Source organism: Embiotoca jacksoni, unplaced genomic scaffold (genome assembly GCF_022577435.1).
Source record: "Embiotoca jacksoni isolate LCO1_2020_lvr unplaced genomic scaffold, fEmbJac1.0.p SCAF_60, whole genome shotgun sequence".
Classification (NCBI taxonomy): Eukaryota; Metazoa; Chordata; class Actinopteri; family Embiotocidae; genus Embiotoca; species Embiotoca jacksoni.
Window position 1 is genome coordinate 1,363,541 of NW_027185415.1, and position 22,274 is coordinate 1,385,814.

The window sequence follows — 22,274 nt, forward strand, 5'->3', positions numbered from 1 at the left end:
TTCGAGTTACTCAAGTAGTAGAGAGAGAGAGAGAGAGAGAGAGAGAGACACACACACACACCCTCACACACACACACACACACACACACACACACACACACCTCTCACACACACACACACACACACACCCTCACACACACACACACACACCCTCACACACACACACACACACACACACACACACCCTCACACACACACACACACACACACACACACACACACACACACACACACACCCTCACACACACACACACACACACACACACACACACACACACACACACACACACACACACACACCCTCACCCTCACCCTCTCACACACACACATCGGTATGTCCTCTCCCTTCCAGCAGCGCGTCATTTTTAGCTCGGCAGCGGGCTGGATGTCTGGACCGGAGCTCAGAGCGGACTGCAGGCGGTGTGTCGGTGCGGGTCTTAGCGGGGACAGTCTGCCGGAGGGCGCGGTGTCCTGCTGAAGGTGTGTGTGTGTGGACGGTGTGGAGGAGATGGTTCCTTCAGCAGGATGGACCGGAGGAAAGTCGTGTCCGGGATTGTCCCCTGCTGTCTCCTCCTGGCGCTGTCTGTCTCTGCAGAGGTGAGCGTGCTGCCAAACACTCCCAGCCTATATAAAGCTGATGTTTACGGTGTGTCATGTGGACTGGACCGGGCTCTGGCACGGTTCACTGGCACGGAGGGGACAGTATGTGAGCTCCAAAAGGCGGGAGGACGTGGGACACTTACTCAATGATCTTATTTCTCAATAATGTTCCAGGAAGTTTCCTGCAAACAACTTTGGCTCTCTTCTAATTATAGGAAAAAACTCAAGAGAGTAATCTGAGACACTTTGAGTCGGTGTGTTGACGGAATTAGTTGCTATCCAGAAAACAATATATATATATCTATATATATATATAGATATATATATATATATTGTATACATGTATTGTTTTCTCTGGACACAGATGTTTATAAGAATCAGCTGCTTTTCACGTCTAATTTCCAGCTGTGAAATGTTGTAATGTTGTAAACAGTTATATATATGAGACACTTTGAGTCTGTGTGTTAACGGGCATTTGTTGCTATCCAGAGCTAATTTATATATATAACTGTTAACAACATTTCACAGCTGGATATTTGAGCTGAACAGCAGCTGATTCTTATAAATATTTGTGTTCAGAGAAAACATGAGACCTGCCCTGTCTGTTTATTGATCCTCTCATTGGTTGTTGGGCTGTTGGCTTCATATCAGCAGGTCAAAGTCACTGCTAACTTATGTTTCTGTCTCATATAGCAGAAAAAAGTGTGAAAGTGAACCAGCAGTTTAAGTGCTTCAATGCTCCAGAGGGAGATTGTGACCACGTCCTCCTGAAACCTGATCAAATTCAAAGAAAACTCATTAAAAAGAAATACAGTGACATAATAAACCTTAAAATATAGCTGGTGATCTGTATATTGAAGTTTGTATTAAAGTTTAAAGAACCCACAAGAAGTTATAAATGTTTTTAATTGTCAGGTTTTGGCGCCCTCTGGTTGAGCTGCTGCTCCAAGCAGCTTTTCAGTTTACGACTTCCTCAACTGGGCCAAATATTAATCTAACAGAATATTAAATAACTGCAGGGAGAAAGAAGTTGTTGTTGAACTTCACACACTGAAACTCCTACTTATATTATGTAAGTTGACTTTATTGCAGCTGCTGTATGTCATGAAATGAATGAATTTAATCGGACACGCGTGGGGGGCCGTTCGGTCGACCTGTGTGTGAAACCAGAACCACATGTTTGATGCTTCATAACTCATCTTTAATTTGTGTATTTGTTGTTTCCTCCACAGGTCTCTGAGCGGGGACACGTAAACATCGTGCAGAGTGCAGGTGAGGCTCATCTCAAAACATCATCGGCAGGATTTAAATGATGAAGGTCTGCATGTTGTTACAGCTTCACTTCCAAACTAAGAATCTTTATTATCCTTTATTATCATTCAGCTGTAGTCAGAACCTTTATCATTCAGCTGTAGTCAGAACCTTTATCATTCAGCTGTAGTCAGAACCTTTATCATTCAGCTGTAGTCAGAACCTTTATTATTCAGCTGTAGTCAGAACCTTTATTATTCAGCTGTAGTCAGAACCTTTATTATTCAGCTGTAGTCAGAACCTTTATTATTCAGCTGTAGTCAGAACCTTTATCATTCAGCTGTAGTCAGAACCTTTATTATTCAGCTGTAGTCAGAACCTTTATCATTCAGCTGTAGTCAGAACCTTTATTATTCAGCTGTAGTCAGAACCTTTATCATTCAGCTGTAGTCAGAACCTTTATTATTCAGCTGTAGTCAGAACCTTTATTATTCAGCTGTAGTCAGAGCCTTTATCATTCAGCTGTAGTCAGAACCTTTATTATTCAGCTGTAGTCAGAACCTTTATTATTCAGCTGTAGTCAGAACCTTTATCATTCAGCTGTAGTCAGAACCTTTATCATTCAGCTGTAGTCAGAACCTTTATCATTCAGCTGTAGTCAGAGCCTTTATCATTCAGCTGTAGTCAGAACCTTTATCATTCAGCTGTAGTCAGAACCTTTATTATTCAGCTGTAGTCAGAACCTTTATCATTCAGCTGTAGTCAGAACCTTTATCATTCAGCTGTAGTCAGAACCTTTATTATTCAGCTGTAGTCAGAGCCTTTATCATTCAGCTGTAGTCAGAACCTTTATCATTCAGCTGTAGTCAGAACCTTTATCATTCAGCTGTAGTCAGAACCTTTATCATTCAGCTGTAGTCAGAACCTTTATTATTCAGCTGTAGTCAGAACCTTTATTATTCAGCTGTAGTCAGAACCTTTATCATTCAGCTGTAGTCAGAACCTTTATCATTCAGCTGTAGTCAGAACCTTTATCATTCAGCTGTAGTCAGAACCTTTATCATTCAGCTGTAGTCAGAACCTTTATCATTCAGCTGTAGTCAGAGCCTTTATCATTCAGCTGCAGCCGTTTCGTCAGCTCTTTTCTTCCCTTGCTGCTCTGAACTGAATCAGCTGAGTTAGCGAGCCTCGGCTTGGACCGGGCCTCCCAGCTGACGAGACTCTTGTAGCAGGATGTTTTTCTGTTCACAGGCCGTGAGCAGCAGGATGCAGAACGGCGCTGGTTGCTGCTGTTCGTGGTCTCAGATCACGTTGCGTGTCTGTGGAGTTAAAACCTCTGTAATCAGGAGCAGATACGTCCTGTCAGTGTGATCAGGGGTTCTGTTTGGATGATGTGACTCGTCCTGATGACAGAAGATCAGAACTGCGCAGGAAGCTGCTCAGGTTTCTGCAGATAATAAAGATTACATCTGGACGTTAATGTATTAGTTCTGCCGTTGTTTCTGTCGTTCTGCTGTGTCACAGACGCCACTTCTTTTACGTTGGTGATATAAGGTCCATCTTATCTTTTTATTTTCACTCACTTACTCTACGTCCTCATATAATCCATCTGTGTGTTTTGATTGACAGTCGTCTGTCAGTGTAGTGAGTTCTTCTGACTAACACAGTTTGTCTTTATGATAAGCAGTTTTAATTTCAGCATCCTATTCCCATCATGATGAGTGCTTAAAGAGACAGATGTGATTGCAGTGGGTCTTTCTGTTCCGAGACAGCACGATGTCGGACACATTTCTATATTCCAGTCATGTCATTTGTGATTTCAGTTGGTATCTCACATGAGTCCAAGTATTAGTCCTGCTTCTTCTGCATGTTTCTTTACATCTGTCAAGATCCAGCTGCTATGTACGGAGCCTAACAATCCTTTACATCTCTTGTATTACAGCTGTTCTTAGTTAACGGAGTTGTTCGTCAGACTGGCTGTGGTCAACTCTGTTAACTAAACACAGCTGTAATAAAGAGATGTAAATGATATATTGTCAGTAAAAGACAATAATGATGATATTGAGAGTTTGTGGATTATATCGTTGGCAACATGCTGACTTTGAGGATGCTGTCAACTTTATATTTGGTCAACTGACAGTTGAAGCAGGTGAACTTCATACTGTGAGGAGAAAGATTGTTGTGCTGTCTCGCTCTACATAAACTTATCTCGTACGCACAAATTGATTAAAATCTATTTATTATTTTGTGCACACGATTTAAATAGTTTTTTCTCTCTATGGCCACTTTGGGGCTCCGTAGTTACAAAGCTGATGTCTCAGTGAGTGTTTGCCAGAAGGCATGTCTGAAGCATGTTTGTGTGACACACTGAGCTGTCCAGCCATCACACCAAACATTCTGTCTGGTGTAAACCAGCCTCCACATCAGAAGGACTCCCCCATCACCAGCAGTCAGACAGAAAGTCACTACGACACAGGACGGCTGTTCAACACGGTCTCAGTCAGAGTCCAGAGTCGGTCTCGAGTGTCTGAAACACGATGCAGGTCAGACTGGTCATAATGCCACATCAGCCTGCAGAGGACCCCTGGTGCTCCTCTGGTCCGTCCTTCTCGCTCTCCTGCAGCCACAGCAGGTCTGTTCACAGTAAACCATGCAGGCTTCACTTTTTTACCTGTATATTCATGTGTCCAGTCACAGTTAAGACAGCTGAGTCATGTGAATTACCTGAGGGCCTTATAAGTTATGAAAAAGGGTTCAGTTGACTGCTGAGTGTTTTTTGTGTTTGCATGAATCTCCTTCCACCACCATTGAGTAACTGCCTGAAGGATTCTGGGTAAATTGGGGTTCTTCTGCGAGGCAGTCGGAGCGTCTCCCCAGGAAGCAATTTAATAGAAGAGTTTTACTGTTTTCTGTCCTTCTGGTTGTTATTAAGCGTCCTCCACGTATCTCTGCGGCAGCCTTGACCATCTGCCCTCCAGATGAACGTGATCGTGAGCGACGTGTACTTCGGTTTAACAACTCAGTCACAACCTGAAGCTGCTGGTGTTCCCACAGCTGCAGTCGCGGTTAGCTCATAAAGATCCTAATGGAGAACAAGAGAACAAAACATCAGTCATCACTTGAAGCCGCTAACGACTGTGTTTATCCTGGAGGATCATGGAAGCTCTGCTTTATTCTGGGACTTATGGACGGCCACCAGTGACCGACCCATCAGGTCTACTGTGGATGTTACTGATCGGTGCTTGACCTGGACCAGAACCATCACTTTTTTCTTTACACCTATCCTTCCTACAGTGGGCCGGGTCTCTTTTCTGTCCTCTCCGTATTAGGTTCGCTCTGTAATGGAGCCTAAATGAACTGAATTACCCATGATGCTTTTCTCTTTCATATGCTTCAGTCAGATAGTACCATACAGCACATATTCTGTTCCAGCTCGTCATTGAAGCTACACTGAGTGAATTATTTTAACAAAAACTCAGATTTTTTTGTACATGAAAAGATCCTCCACGTCTGCTGCAGTGTTTGAGACACATGTCCTGATGCAGTTTTATTGTCTTCGTCCACAGCACCATTCTCCTGTTCAGAGGGCTTCGCAGAACTGGGCTACTATAATGGCTCAGTCTCCCACACAGACTCAGGCTCCGCGTGCCTGAAGTGGACCGACTTCCCAGACTACATGCAGCAGTACCCGGGCCGAGCCCTGGGAGACCACAGATTCTGCCGAAACCCGGACCGGGAGACCAAACCCTGGTGCTTCTTCAGGCAGACATCTGGAGCCATTGGATGGGCCTACTGTGACTGTCAGCAGGGTGAGTTTAGGGAGAGTACCAGGTACTTGATGGATGGATGGATGGATGGATGGATGGATGGACAGACGGGTGGGTGTGTTAATTGATGGATATTCCAGCTGGTGTTTCAATCACCAAAGTGCTCATTATTAAAAGTACCAAACTAAAAGGTATATTTATTTTATTTTGTCATCACTGTTAAGAATATTATGTTTATGTACACTGTAACTCCTCCTGTTGTTTGCAGGTGCAGCCAGGTTGGTGGGGGGGTCCTCAGGTAACAGCGGGCGTCTGGAGGTCTACCTAAATAGCAGGTGGGGGGCGGTATGTGACACCCACTGGACCGACCGCGATGCCAGCGTCATATGCAGACAGCTTGGACTTAGGTGAGGCCACTTCATAATGTCATGTATGTAAAAAAAATACACACGTGTAGACAACGAAAAAAAAAAACAGCTGTCACAAAGCTAAAACCCATATGGTGTTTTTTTAACTGCCCGTCAAGGCCTTCATCAGGAGAACAAGTAAAAAACACATGATCAACAGTTGTTATGAGATGAATTATACAGTGCATCCGGAAAGTATTCACAGCGCTTCACTTTTTATACATTTTGTTATATTACAGCCTTATTCCAAAATGAATTAAATTCATTTTTTCCCTCAAAATTCTACACACAATACCCCATAATGACAACATGAAACACATTTTTTTGAAATTTTTGCAAATCTATTAAAAATCAAAAACAAAAAAATCATATGTACATCAGTATTCACAGCCTTTGCCATTACACTCAACATTGAGCTCAGGTGCATCCTGTTTCCACTGATCATCCTTGAGATGTTTCTACAAGTTGATTGGAGTCCACCTGTGGTAAATTCAGTTGATTGGACATGATTTGGAAAGACACACACCGTCTATATAAGGTCCCACAGTTGACAGAGCATGTCAGAGCACAAACCAAGCCATGAAGTCCAAGGAATTGTCTGTAGACCTCTGAGACAGGATTGTATCGAGGCACAGATCTGGGGAAGGGTACAGAAACATTTCTGCAGCATTGAAGGTCCCAATGAGCACAGTGGCCTCCATCATCTGTAAATGGAAGAAGTTTGGAACCACCAGGACTCTTCCTAGAGTCGGCCGCCCGGCCAAACTGAGTGATCGGGGGAGAAGGGCCTTAGTCAGGGAGGTGACCAAGAACCCGATGGTCACTCTGACAGAGCTCCAGCGTTGCTCTGTGAAGAGAGGAGAACCTTCCAGAAGGACAACCATCTCTGCAGCACTCCACCCAGCAGGCCTGTATGGTAGAGTGACCAGACGGAAGCCACTCCTCAGTAAAAGGCTCATGACAGCCCACCTGGAGTTTACCAAAAGGCACCTGAAGGACTGTCAGTCCATGAGAAACTAAATTCTCTGGTCTGATGAAACAAAGATTGAACTCTTTGGCCTGAATGCCAAGCGTCATGTTTGGAGGAAACCAGGCAGCGCTCATCACCTGACCAATACCATCTCTACGGTGGAGCATGGTGGTGGCAGCATCATGCTGTGGGGATGTTTTTCAGCAGCAGGAACTGGGAGACTAGTCAGGATGGAGGGAAAGATGAATGCAGCAATGTACAGAGACATCCTTGATGAAAACCTTTTCCAGAGCGCTCTGGACCTCAGACTGGGGCGAAGGTTCATCTTCCAACAGGACAACGACCCGAAGCACACAGCAGAGATAACAAAGGAATGGCTTCGGGACAACTCTGTGAATGTCTTTGAGAGGCCCAGGCAGAGCCCAGACTTGAACCCGATTGAACATCTCTGGAGAGATCTGAAAATGGCTGTGCACCGACGCTCCCCATCCAACCTGATGGAGCTTGAGAGGTCCTGCAAAGAAGAACGGGAGAAACTGCCCAAGAATAGGAGCCAAGCTTGTAGCATCATACTCAAAAAGACTTGAGGCTGTAATTGCTGCCAAAGGTGCTTCAACAAACTATTGAGCAAAGGCTGTGAATACTTGTGTACGTGTTATATTTTCATTCTTTATTTTTAATAGATTTGCAAAAAATTTAAACAAACTATTTTCACTTTGTCATTATGGGATATTGCGTGTAGAATTTTGAGGAAAAAAATGAATTTAATCCATTTTGGAATAAAGCTGTAACAACAAAATGTGGAATAAGTGAAGCGCTGTGAATACTTTCCGGATGCACTGTACTGTATATTGCAGCCAGACGTCTTGCTTATTCAACCAGAAACCATTTGGATTCTGATAGATTCTATTTTCACAGTATTAATTAGCCTCTAATAATAAAATGTAGAAATAAATGTCCTGTTTAAGTACAACCCTGTTTCCAAAAAAGTTGGGACGCTGTTGGAACATGTATGCTTATTTTGAATTTGATGGATTAAAAACAAAGGTGTGTCTGTGCTGCATCACCTCTTCTTTTAACAACACTCTGTAATTCTTTTGGGAATTGAGGAGACCAGTTGCTGGAGTTTTGAAAGTGAAATGTTGTCCCATTCTTGGGGATAGGTTTATTACATATCTTTATTTTCTTATTATATTGAACTGTATTATATTTTATATTCAGATTATACAGCGTACTTTGATTCTTCCCTTTATATTACTTATGAACATTTGCACAATTTCCATTCACTGAAATTTTTTATTTTTATTTTTATTATTACATTTGAGGCTCAGTTTTTATCGATATTTCCTCTTTTCTTAAGTCTGTATTTAGCATTTGTATCAAGACCATTTTTGATAAATAAAGTTTTCACATTGTGATTCTCAGGGTATACACAGTGGCCCTGCGTCCAGGACACATAGACTTTCCAAACACCAGGCTTAAAACTAATCAACTAAAGATGACAACACCACTGAGCCTGCAGCTGACAGACTTCTGCAGTGAATACAGCGTTTCCTGTTTCACCTTTGCTATTGATCAGTTTTCTCTAATTTCTTGGGGAATTCAAATTGCCATTTTTTTCCTGTATAGTATCTTCCATTAGTTTGACATTTAAATACTTTAAGGTCTCTTTAATGACATTTCCACTGTCCGTGTACGATATCTAAATGCTCTTCATGCAGTGAGATTGGGACGGCCCTGCAGCACTCCTACTTCAGCCCAGGATCCGTCTTCCACTACGAGCGTCTGGGTTGCCGTGGTAATGAGAATTCCTTACTGGAGTGCCGGAGCAGGAAGTTTGTCGCCAGTGACTGTAACCATGGCAACGAAGCAGGGGTGGTTTGCACTGAGCCTGAAGGTGAGATCTGGGTGTCACCTCAGATTATATGAAGAAAACAAAAAGACACATATCCACCAAATGTGTTGTGAATACAGAGCTTCATGTCCACATATGGTGATGACTGTGTCACTTGGAGCATACAGGGATCTCACTGCTGGGAATATACAATCAGTGTGCTGAGATCTTATTTTGTGAGAAGAGTTGATACTAATAAACCAGAATTGAGTGGGTTTTGTTGGCTACAATAATCTGCATTTTCCCAATCCAACAGTATTTGGTGGTAGTTGTGAATGTGATCCACTGGACCAGGTGTTGCTTTACATTTTGTCTTTCAGGCACTGGGATCCCTCTGAGGCTGGTGGGAGGCCTGGAGGAGTTTGAGGGCCGTGTGGAGGTGTACCATAATGGCAGGTGGGGAACCATTTGTGATGACCAGTGGGACGACACGGATGCGGAGGTGGTGTGCCGACAGCTGGGTCTGGGGTAAGAAACCACTGCTACACAAACAATGTAAGGATCAGCCCCCAGCTGTGACACCTCGTATATCCTCTTATTTAAAATCCTTTCAGTGTAAAAGTCTAAATGAACACAGAAGTACGAAGGGCATGTAGCTTTGGTCATTAACTGTGTGTAAAGTGGATAGGATGGAGCAAATGAATGAATATTTATCCAATTTTACCAATGTTAAAAGCTTATCTGTTTCTTCGTCAGTCGTTGAAGAAGAATTAAGACCCTTTTGTAATATAAGCAATATCAGTAATGCTTTCAGGTTTTTTATTATATAGTTTTGTTTTACTAAAAAGGATCAAATTCAATCATAAAAAAGTAGAAAAGCCACAATATGGATTCATGAAAAGTAAAAGTTCAACTTTCAAAATTTCACGAATGCAAAACATCGGAATTATGTTACATATATAAAATAACTCCAAAGTAACTCTTCAACAACTAACAGTAGTGATGGAGGCCAATACAAAGTCATCCAGAGTAACTGTATGATTAGATAATTGTTCCTGAGGTGTTTAAATACAAGAACTTATGTTTTGTCTGAATTTAGAATTAGTAAATTACACGTCTTCCAGGCCTTTATGTCTTTAAGACATGCTCGGAGTTACACTGATTTGTTTCATCTTGCCTCATAGATATAACAGGGTGTCATCGGCATAGCAATGGAGATTTATGCAGTATTTCCTAATAGTATTGTCTCAAGGAAGCAAGTACAAGGTGAAAAGCATCAGTCCAAGTATAGAGCCCTGTGGAACTCCATGACTAACCTTTGTGTGTGTGGAAGAGTCTGTGTTGACATAAAGAAAATGGTCTGATAAGACATATAAGATATGATTTAAACTAGCAAAGTGCAGCTCCTTTGACCCTAATAACATGTTCCAGTCTCCGTGATAAAATGTTTTGATCAATCTGTGGTCCAGCAGGACAAAGACAGAGACGAGTCAATTGTCTGAAACAAGGAGAAGATTCTTTGTAACTTTCACCAGTGTTGTTTCTGTGCTCTGATGTACTCCAAATCCTAAATGAAAATCCTCAAACAGCTCATTCCTGTGCAAAGGATCACATGATTGATTTGAAACGGCTTTTTCACGGATTTTAGAAATAAAGGGCAGGTTGGATATCATTTTATAGTTTACTAGTACGCTTGGATAAAGAGAACTATAAAGGTCTGCAGTATGTAGCCTGTGAATAAAGACAGATTGATCAGGTAAGTGAGTGTTAATTAAAGGTAAAACATCCTTCATCAGTCTGGTTGGTGTGGGGTCTAAAAGACACGTTGATGGTTTAGATGAAACAGTTGGTGAAAGATCAACAGGAGAGAAGTGGTCGAAATAGAAATCAGCTCTTACATTTCTTCCTAACAGTCACGGTTTTAGTCGCAAAGACATTCATGAAGTCGTTACTGCTGAGAGCTGAAGGAATAGAAACCTCAACAGAGCTGTGACGCTTTGCTGAAAAGAAACGTGCAGTTGTTCTTGTTTTCCTCTATTAATGATGAATAATATGCAGTTCTGGCATTATGGAGGACTTTTATTATATGTTAACAGACTATCCTTCCTGGCTTGGTGAAATTCTTCTAAATTAGTGGAACACCACTTCCTCTCCAGCTTTTACAACATCCGTTTTAAAGAGTGTGATATCGCCCCATGGAAACACCCTCCTCTGGTTCATCACTGTCTTTTTTACACAGCGAGGCTGCAGCACTATCAACAAGGCGATCCACTTGTGTGTGAGTCATTTCAGCCAGAGTAGATGGCTATGAAAGACATTCTAACAAACAGACTACGAAACAAATCCAGAATGTCAGCTGCTCTTCACCTGGAAAGCAGTAGGTCTCTGCTGCTCTTTTAATATTTCACACAACCAATAAGAAGTATGGTGAAAGAAGAGACTGGTATTTACATTTAAACACATTTAGTTGATTTTGTATGGCATTTTTTAATATACATCCTGTCACTAATATGAATATTTTGGACAGTTTTTGGGGTTTTACTGATCTAAACCTACACATGAACACTTGATGTTTGTCCTGACCAACAGGGGCGTGGCCAAAGCTTGGACGTGGGCCCACTTCGGCCAGGGTGTCGGTCCCATCTTGCTGGATGCAGTTCAGTGCACCGGCAATGAACTCTCTCTGGAGGAGTGTCCTCATAGCAACTGGGAGCAACACAACTGTGACCACAAGGAGGACGCTGGGGTGTCCTGCAATCCATACACAGGTCAGAGCTCGGGAGGGAAACACACACTTGCCATCTTGGATTTTCAGGTTGGAGTTTGTGAGGTTTTTCCAACTTTCAGAAATCCAATTTCCGATCCAGTTGAAATTTCTGACTGGGCACTAAGAAATTCCAACTTCCTGGTTCAAAGGGAACACAGAAACTCACACACTGACATTAGACCACACTGCAGTGTTTCCTCTGGGAAACAACTGGCCTTCGGTCGAAGCAATGCAAGAAGTCAAAGATCATTTTATAAATTCTATAAGCAGGAATTCTGTGATAACTGATATCACTGTGATATCTTGAATTGCAAAGGCAACAGCAGCAATATATTTCACTTCCCGTCCACAATGTTTCTTTAGTTTTAACTGACTGGTGAGAAGCTCAGGACTTTACCATCTGTAGACTCATTGGTGAAAGTTGAGGCTGCCTCCAAAAGCAAGTTAGTCCGGATTAAAATGCTCAAGTTTACCACAGAAATCGAAATTTACAGCCTGGTTTTGAATTCTTTAGCTAATTTCCATATTCACGATAACTGTACACGGGGTGAATTTTTATATAATTCCCCCCTTGAGGTTATAATAAAGTATAAGGTAAAGCTGGGTAGAGCAGTATTGAGTGACGGCCGAATGCCGTTGTAGTTTTCTAGCTGCCTGTAAAATTCATACAGACAGAGGACCGTAAATTTGTCGGCACAGCGCAGGTGCGTGGGGAGCACCAACAGGTGTGTCCAACTTGTTTGGAAGTTTGGTGAACACAAGCACAAGGTGGTCCTCCATCGCAGCAGAGGAATAGAAAATTAGGTGTGTCACAGACGACTTAAAACATGGCCAATCAAATCGGCTCCTCTCATCCCCTTTAGAAGGAACAGACCGATACCACAAGCCAAACTTTCCTCAGGGGTAAACGGTACTTTCCTGTCCTGTACTTTCAGGCTCATAATCATTGATTTTAAGGTACTACAAGTCAGCTTCCACAAACTGATGATGCTAACTTGGCTTGGGAAGATTTAACTAATATTGTCCATAACTCCTCCCCTGGTATTATGAGAACTGGTGTCCAGAGGTTCAATGATATGAGATAAAAATCTGCGTCCTATAGAAGTCAAACGCTGGCAGTAACAAAGAAACACTCATATAATACAGTGAAATCAAGTTCCCGATGCAAGTCATTTATTATCAGCACTGGTGAAGAGCAATGTGCTCCAAACGTCACTGATGTTGTGGTGTTAGTAAATAAAGTAATGTTGTGGTGTTAGTAAATAAATTGATGTTGTGGTGTTAGTAAATAAACTGATGTTGTGGTGTTAGTAAATAAACCGCATCGGGAGCTTTGAGTGTGAATAATTTACATTCCAATCATGAATTAAATTGAATAAAATTTTAACAGTTAATCTAAGTGCTTTTTATATTATATGACTGCGATTGACTGATTGACATCTAATTCATTAGACAAGAGTCAACTTCATTTTTAAATGACTAACTGAATCAGAAGGTTGCACTAAAAAAATATTGTTTTAATTATTCATGTAAATGGAATTAGATACATAGATCATAGGATAGGATTGAATAGGTCTGTTAATGTGCACGCTGCCCACTGCAGCCTAAATAAATAGCGCTGCACTGACTGCATTGGACTTACACCTGGTTTGAGCAAATTCTCCGCCCATCTTGCGGAAGCTGGCTTCATTTTGAGCCACAAAAATTCCAAATTGGTCCAAACTGCACTTCTGTATTTTTGGTTCAAGATTTTAAAATATCTGAAATTAAAATATCTCGACAATTGTCAGGTAGATTTCGTGCCAAAATCTTGTACAAATATTTATGGACCCCATAGACGATGAATCCAAAAGACTTTGACCATCACTCCACTTTCCCTCTCGAACAACTAAAAGGTTCACATTTACTGATTTGGTGAAATGTCCTAAAAGCTTTTGCCAACATGAAAAGTTGATCATTTTTCCCTCAGACATCAGCATGTTAACATTGTGTTACCATGGCAAAGTTATTACTTATCTCCAAGTACTGCAAAGTCAACCTGACACCAACACTAGAACAGGTGAGATTGGTCATGCGGGCCTCTCAGTGTGTGATTTAACACCATGTCTGTGTGTCCTGGGTGGCTGCAGACGGTGCGGTCCGTCTGGTGGGCGCCGACAGTCACTGGGAGGGTCGGCTGGAGATTTACCACCAGGGACAATGGGGCACTGTGTGTGATGACAACTGGACTGAACTCAACGCGCAGGTAGTGTGTCGGCAGCTGGGCTTCAGGTCAGTGCATCACCAACATCTGAGTCACCACCTCTAAGAGCTGAACAGCTGGTGTATTCATCATATATGTGAATGATCATTCTTAACAAACACAAAGTTTCTTCTCCTAATAAAATTCAATGTTACGGTGTTTTTTTTTAAACCTTACAGACTGAACAACATGCTCACATTTCTGCCATTCATAGTGAATATTCATCCCTCTGGTTCATGGTGTCAGCAGGCCAAACAAATGGGTCCACATGCCCTTCTTATTGTTTTTAAAGACGCTACATTCTTGTACAAATACAAACTCAGCTGCTGACACCTGCAGTGGTCCAGATGAAAGTTTAGAGAGAAAGATGTGTCATCTCTCAGAAACCATTTTTGCTTGATTCCTCTCTCTCTTCACATCTTTTCATTGAATATGTTTCCAACGTCTCGCAGGACTTAGAAACAAGAATAAGACCGTTAAGTGAGGAAAAATGAGACATTTATGTCAAATGAGAAGCAAATGGTGAAATGCCCTGAATGTCCACAGCAAACTAAACAGCAAGTTGGCCATTTTGTCTTCTAACGCATTATACATAAAGCTGGTAGTCTTGTCAGTGAGTGGCATTTGAAGCATGATTGACATATATCAGCTGGGGAGCATCGTTGGGTTTAGTACTTTTAATACTAAATTGCCAATTATGGTTTGCTGAACTGCTTTGTGTTCCACAAAAGGAGGGCAAGAAACAACAAAACACCCAAACTGACTTTCATGGTGACACAACACGCGTTTGACAGACAGACCGACATTACAATCACTGAGGGCTTCGCGTCTTTTTACCAGACGTTACACTCTGACTGTAGAGGTTAGTTAGAATTAACGACGTATATCTTAATTCTTTTTTTAGTTCATAACACTGATGAACAGCAGCACACATGCAGCTTCGGGTAGAAAAGATTGAATGTGTCTTGAGTTGTCCGTCCACACAGAGATGACCCAGCTCTCTGTCTGCAGGGGCCGAGCAGAGGTGGCTCCCGACAGGATGTATGAAGAAGGTCGTGGGCCGATCCTGCTGGATGAGGTGCAGTGTCGGGGATCAGAGGCCGCTTTACTGGCCTGCAGCCACTCTGAGTTGGGCCAACACGACTGCTCACACAGCGAGGACATCGGTGTCCGCTGTGAGAGGGGGGGCGACACCAACGATGCACCCGCTGTTTTCCCTCCTGTTGGTGAGTAGTCACAGTGGAAACCTGTCACACTTACAGTACAAGATGTTTGCGTAGTACCTGGTGAAGGACAACACCGAAGCAAAGTCTAAACTTGATGGTTGATAGGTAATAATCATGATAAACTCTCATCCACACGCAGTGATGCAGCTCTCCCTCTGATATTTGTCTGCAGCTCCTCTGGTGCGTTTGGTGGCGGGAGAGAGCAGGAAGGAAGGAAGAGTGGAGGTCTTCATCGATGGCCAGTGGGGCAGCGTGTGCGACGACGGCTGGAACGACGTCAGTGCAGCTGTAGTTTGCAGACAGCTGGGATTCAAGTTAGTATCATTAAATCTGTTTAGGAATGTTTTATCAAAAACAAAAAGCTCTGGAGTATCCCGAATGGAAACGGTTCCTCCACTTGGGAGCAGTGATGACAAGGACGGTTGGTTGGATGGTTGGACGGTTGGTTGGATGGTTGGACGGTTAGTTGGATGGTTAATTAGACAGTTGGTTGATTGGTTGTTTGGCTGGTTGGTTGGCTGGTTGGTTGGTTGGTTGGTTGGTTAGTTGGTTGGATGGTTGGTTGGATGGTTGGTTGGTTGGTTGGTTGGTTAGTTGGTTGGATGGTTGGTTGGTTGGTTGGTTGGTTGGTTGGTTGGTTGGTTGGTTGGATGTTTGGTTGGTTGGATGGTTGGTCGGTTGGTTGGTTGGTCGGTTGGTTGGTTGGTTGGTCGGTTGGACAGTTGGTTGGTTGGTTGGTTGGTTGGTTGGTGGATTGGTTGGTTGGTTTGTTGGTTGGTTGGTTGGTTGGTTGGTTGATTGGTTGGTTGGTTGGTTGGTTGGTTGGTTGGTTGGTTGGTTGGTTGGATGGTTGGTCGGTTGGTTGGTTGGTTGATTGGATGGTTGGTTGGTTGGTTGGTTGGTTGGTTGGTTGGTTGGTTGGTTGGTTGGTTGATTGGTTGGTTGGTTGGTTGGTTGGTTGGTTGGATGGTTGGTCGGTTGTTTGGTCGGTTGGTCGGTTGTTTGGTCGGTTGGTTGGCTCAGTGCTCAGGTTCAGACTGAAATATGTCTGCAGAACGTGATGATCTCAGGAGGATGAATCCTGGTGATTCTGGTGATCTCTGACTTTTTATCCGATGCAGGTTGTTATTTTGAAATTTGACCACTACTGAATGGATTCATAGTACCTGTACTGGATTGGGACTACTGTGAGTGGTGAACATGATAAACCACCTAAACTTCAGCCTGTCACATTTTAGCATGCTGGTTAGCATTAAGCTAAAGATTATTGTGAAGTTTTAGTCACCTGAAAAACTCAGAAGTAACAAGATTTATGGGAAATGTGGTTTTACTTTGGGATTAAGTGTGTCAGATTAGTTTTATACAACCCTCCACCTGCAAGAGACTTCGACTACATACGGTCTGTGTTGAATTAATGGGATTAAAACAAATTTACAGCTCTTATTTTGACAGCAGATGTAGCCTTTGTTTTTTATTTTACAGTCATAGACTCTGTTCTATGAAACGAGGTTACTTTTATCACTCAGGATGTTGTTTGTAACTTTGAGCCTCATGATGGTTCTGTAGGTTCAGAGAACTAAAATGTTTCTGTGATGGGTCAAATACTCATTATCAGAAGGAGTGATTACAAATGGCTCCTTCTTTATCAGGTAGTAGTTCAAGAAAATAAAAAAAAGTTTTTTTCCTTGACCTGCAATTTTACTGCCAAAAAAATCACTTCAAACTCTGCAAATTGGAATTTCTGACAATATCTGCCCCCCAAAAAATCTTGATCACGACAATAAATGTCTCTGCATGTGTCCTCCCAGCGGGGTGGCTAAAGCACGATCCATGGCTTATTTTGGAGAGGGTCGGGGTCCCATCCACCTGGACAACGTTCAGTGTTCGGGGACGGAGACCTCCTTGGGTCAGTGTCCGGCTGAGGGCGGAGACGGCCACGACTGCCGTCACAGTGAGGATGCGGGCATCATCTGTGATTACACCCTGGATCCTGTGGGAGACGGCACCATGGCAACGCAGACCTGCGGCCTGAGACTGAACAATCAACGGCGTCAGCGCAGGATCATCGGAGGAGATAAGGCTCTCAGGTTAACATGCACACTCACTCATGGCGGAGGTGTTGTTGTACTGTTGGTTGAGTCCAGCAGCACAGCAGCAGTTCTGACCCGCTGACTCGTCTCTCTGTGACCTCAGGGGGGAGTGGCCCTGGCAGGTGTCTCTGTGGCTCCGCTCTCAGTCTAAAGGCCACCATCCTCTGTGTGGAGCGTCGCTCATCAACCCCTGTTGGGTCGTCACTGCCGCCCACTGCTTCAAGAGGTAGGAAACGGCTCCCCCTGATGGTCAGCTGTGGAGGTACAGGCAGCATCCTGTCAGTGACGCCCAGGGCTGGAAGGTTACTTCTCAAATGTAACCAGTAATGCAACTGTTTTAATTACTTTATCAAATGTAACTTATTACATCTAATAACTTTTCTAAAGTCTTAAACACACATTAATAACATGGTGGGGTGGAGGTGCTTTATTTTATGTGGCTGACTACAGTTACATGAACTCAACTGGTGTGCCATTGAACATTTCCACTGCTGGTAAACAAACTGTCTTCAGGATTGTAACGTTCGAGCCCTTTATATTAATGCACATATGATTGATTTGATTGACAGATGAGAGGGGAAGGGTTATTTCAAACAAGAGAGCCAATCAGAAACAAGGCTCATTAATGGAGACAGAAGACATTCCTGCAAAAAAGATTCAAACAACAGAATGAACATTACAACTTATATACAAGCTTTTTCCTGAAAAGATTATTTACGGATGTAGTTACTTTGTAATCACCAACATTTTGAATATTAACTGTAATTTAATAACATATTTTTTCTCAGTAACTGTAAAAGATTACTGTTATGTTTATGTAAATAGCTCCTCCCCCAACCTGCTGACATCATACAGTCCTTTTCTTTGCATTGATGTAAAGTTTTGATTTGGTGTTTTTGATTGATTTATTCTTAGTCAATTTTACACATATACGAACAAATTCTGTGTAATTTTTTCTGTTGTATAAAATCCTCCTTACTGGCGATGCCCCATGTTGTGTGCTTTGTATTTGTTAGAACTAAATCCCTTCTGAGCCGTCGGATTGAACATAAAATAATGCCCATTAATAATTATGATAATAATAATATTAGGCATTTATCAAGTCCGTCATTTCAAATCTTCGTTGTTCGTCCAGATTCGGCAGAGACCCGACCCGCTACGTCCTGCGTCTGGGCGACTACCACACTGAGGAGCAGGACGACTTTGAACGCACCTTGTCCCCCGAACGCATCGTCATCCACAGAAAGTACCACAGTCAGGGCTGGGAGTATGACATCGCCCTGCTGCGGCTCAGAGGCACGGAGGGCAACTGTGTGGCGTTCAACCCGCACACTGGAGCGGTGTGTCTGCCAGAGCCGGGAAACAGGAGGGAGAGGAGGCCGGCAGCCTGCGTGATCACCGGCTGGGGCATCACAGGTGACCTCAGCGCTCAGATCAGCCTCTCCTCAGGAGGACAGAAGCACCAGAGAACTTCCACCTGTTGGTCTGTCATTAGAAAACAGGAACAAGAAACATTTAGGAGCCACAACCAGGGAACAGCTTGAAGGAACATTCCACCTGTTTTGTATGTGTGTCAGTTTGCTATCAGATGATCAGATAACAGTTTCAGAGATTCAGCAGCTCTACTGTCACTCTTCATATATTCCAAACTTTAATTCACATACAACTAATTAGTAACTAAATGAAAATAAGTGGTCCAGTTCAGGGAAAGATGGCAGCTCCTGTTAGACATTAACAAAGGCAACACACAGAGTGTGCCATGGGCATCAAGTGGCAGCAGTGTATTCACTCTTATACCTGCACAGACGGTCACCTGACATTGTTGAAGGAGTGTTTTAATGTTTGCTTCATTGTTTGTGTTTCTATTGGACACCTTTCTTCTCCCTCTGATGTAAATAATAAGACTCGTTTATCTCTCTGCCTCCCGCCGTCAGACTCGGAGTACTCCCGGACCCTCCTCCAGGCCTGGGTCCCCCTCCTTCCAGCCTGGAAGTGTAAGAAGCAGTACGGTGAGCGCTTCACCAGCCGCATGCTGTGTGCCGGGAGCCTGTCGGAGCGCCACCGTGTGGACAGCTGCCAGGGCGACAGCGGGGGTCCACTGGTCTGCCAGGGGGAGGGGGGTCACTGGGTGCTGACTGGAGTGATCTCCTGGGGTCACGGCTGTGGGAACCCCTCCTTCCCGGGGGTGTACACTCGTGTCAGCAGGTTCCTGCGCTGGATTGACAAGGTCATCAACAAACCCTACAAGAACTAATGATGGAGGACAACAGGAACGTGTCATCAACGGGCTTCTTCTTCTGGAGCTGTGTGTTGGTTACAACTTAAACCTGCTTCTGTCTCATTCCTGCTGGACTCCGACACTCAGCTCAGGTCATTTCTTTCATTTCCCGCATCACTTCAAATAGCATGTAAATAACATTATCAGGTAAGTTTCCATCCGGGAGGAGACGCCTGTATTAATTTATAACTTATGATATCCAAACAGGAGGGATGAAGACAGACACTGATGCACAGACCAGAGACTTGTGGAGATAGACCTTAGCTCCAAGGAAGCAGGTGGACCCATGAAGACCCCCTCCCACCCACCCACCCACCCATCCACCTCCCCCCATGTGTACATATGACACAGGTGAACAGTACTGTTCTAAACCTGCTGTGAAAAGTTGCACTGAAACGCATGCCTTACAATCACCGCTGTAGATGCAGCATCGTGCTGTGTGAGAAATTATGAGTCGTCATAAACACAGACAATCTGTATGTTTCATTAACATTCCACACATCCAACTATCTACACGACTATTAATGACACGTGTATTTCTGTTTACTAAAATGTTACTAATTACAGCTCTATAAGATCAACCGTTAAAGCACGACACGGTAAAATGCACCGGGGAGGGTTCACTGTTCAACACCTGGTCTGCGCCGTCATTACTCTGCAGAAGAAACTCGTATGTTAACTCATAATGATGAAAAGGTGGGTTGTGCTCCACCTGAAGTTGAGGCTCCGTCTTAAAGATGATAAAAATAAAATCGTTCTTACTTGGTGGATAGTACTGAAATATTTTGTGTTCCTTTTGGATTATTGTTGTTAATGCAGGCATGTTTCTGACAGCAGTCATTGCACTCAAAAATTAGAAACGGCATATCACTGTTCAGTATGTCTCATCAGTATTATCATTATTATGTGTGTGTGTGTGTGTGTGTGTGTGTGTGTGTGTGTGTGTGTGTGTGTGTACAGCTTTAGTGCAAACTAGGTACTGTATATTTTATATCTGTGTTCTGTTTTTATTGTTTTAAAGTATTTGGACAAATCATTTGTGAAGCTGTATTTATTTCAGTGCTGGTTATTTTAACATGGTTACATTCCACTGAGACCACAGACATGTAAACAGTGCAGTTGGTAACCATGCTGCTGGGACATTTATTAAAATTATGCAAGACACCAGTGTTCAATCACTCCATCAAACTTTCTGTTTTGTTTCATTTCTCATAGCATTTCAATAAATGACTCCACAGTCCCTCACAAATCCCGTCTTGACAATCATTCTCTTTAAAACGGTGAAAATTTGATGGAATAATGGAATAATAACTTAATTGCATTTGTCCACTGCTCCACAGGACTGTTGTTACACCTTAATTTGTTCTCTCTATGTTAAAATGTTCTTCATGAATCTCAGCACATCCTGCAGATATTCAGAGAGCGTGACGTCGACGGTGCTGTGAGGCTTTTATTGTGAAACAGCTTGAGGAAGAGTCAGGTTTGGTTCAGCAGGGAGCAGATGAACACAACAGACTACAAGGATATTTATTTTGTAGCATTATGACTTATTATTTTTTTACTTATGCTGTAGTCGCTTTAAAAATAATTCACTTTTTGCACTCTATTGTGATTTAAATTAAATTTTAAATAGAGGAAATTAGAATAGTTTTTCCTACCAGTCTACACTAGATTACCCACAAAGACAAAATAAAAACATGATATTTAATAAGACATTCAAAGGCCACTGTGACCTCACACTGACCCAGTGAACGGGATACTTTAGGAACGCCTGGAGGGAATTTATTCAAATGTTCACTAAACAATGAACTGATTAGATTTTGGTTGTCGAAGGTCAATCTTAAGGGACATTTTTCAAATTTTTCGAATTTCGCAAAATGTTCACCTGGAAGCGAGGATGATGTTTAATCAAGGTCAAAGGTCAAGGTCAATATGACCTCACACCCATCATTACCCACCCTTTCTGTTCTTACGAACACAATATCTCAGGAATGCCTTGAAACAAAATATTATCCACAATTTGGCACAAGCATTCATTTTGAAGCGAGGATAAACTGATAAGTGGTCGAAGGTCAACGGTCAAGGTCACTGTGAATGCTTTATCTTAGGAATGCTTTGAGGAAAAATCTCTTCAAATGTGGCACAAACCTTCATCTGGACTCAGAGATTAAATGATTAAATGATTTAACTTTGAGGGTCAAAGGTCAAGGTCACTTCTTTCCCACGCTTGTGAATGAGAAGTCTCAGGAATTTCTTAAAATTTGGCACTGACCTTTTTTTGTACTGTAACCTAACAAAACATATTTGTGGCTATAGAATAGAATAGAATAGAATAGAATAGAATAGAATAGAATAGAATAGAATAGAATAGAATGATTTTATTGTCATTTTACAAAAACAATATTGAGAGTGCTTCTCCTGATCAGTGTAAATTAGGGACAAACGACAGTGAAGAGACAAAAAGGACACAACCAATAAATATAAAAACATTGCAGATACTTAAAAACTGAGATATAATTTCTAATATTGCACTGAGTGGTCTATTTTTTTCTCAAGTGAATATTGCACCAAAGAATGTTGTAATAAAAATAAAACAGTCTGTGCAGATCCTGTGTGTGTGTTGGTGGATTTGAGGGAAAGAAACTGTATTTGGGCTCATTAGAGAGCTGCAGGTTTAACAGGTGGTCCCGGACTAGAGGGGTCCCTGTTATATTTCTGGCTCTGCAGACGTCTTCCAGGGGAGACAGAGGACAGACGATGATTGTCTGTGCAGGACTTCTAATAGGACCGTAATAAGATGATTATTCTTTTCTGTCCATTATTCGACACCATAACCGAGGAG

At 42.6% G+C, this 22,274-nt stretch overlaps 1 protein-coding gene across 1 annotated transcript; it reads left to right on the forward strand.

Moving 5' to 3' along the window:
* The first annotated feature begins 140 nt into the window (after positions 1-140).
* On the forward strand, positions 141-20,681 carry LOC138213556 (neurotrypsin). The gene is made up of 14 exons (XM_069174738.1): positions 141-597; positions 1,833-1,872; positions 5,418-5,660; positions 5,887-6,025; positions 8,717-8,892; positions 9,210-9,357; positions 11,419-11,597; positions 13,726-13,867; positions 14,850-15,064; positions 15,237-15,378; positions 16,873-17,146; positions 17,253-17,380; positions 18,290-18,570; positions 19,089-20,681. Exons 1-14 carry the CDS (start codon positions 526-528, stop codon positions 19,406-19,408), a joined length of 2,499 nt encoding a protein of 832 aa, XP_069030839.1. The 5' UTR covers positions 141-525; the 3' UTR covers positions 19,409-20,681.
* Positions 20,682-22,274: the final 1,593 nt, after the last annotated feature.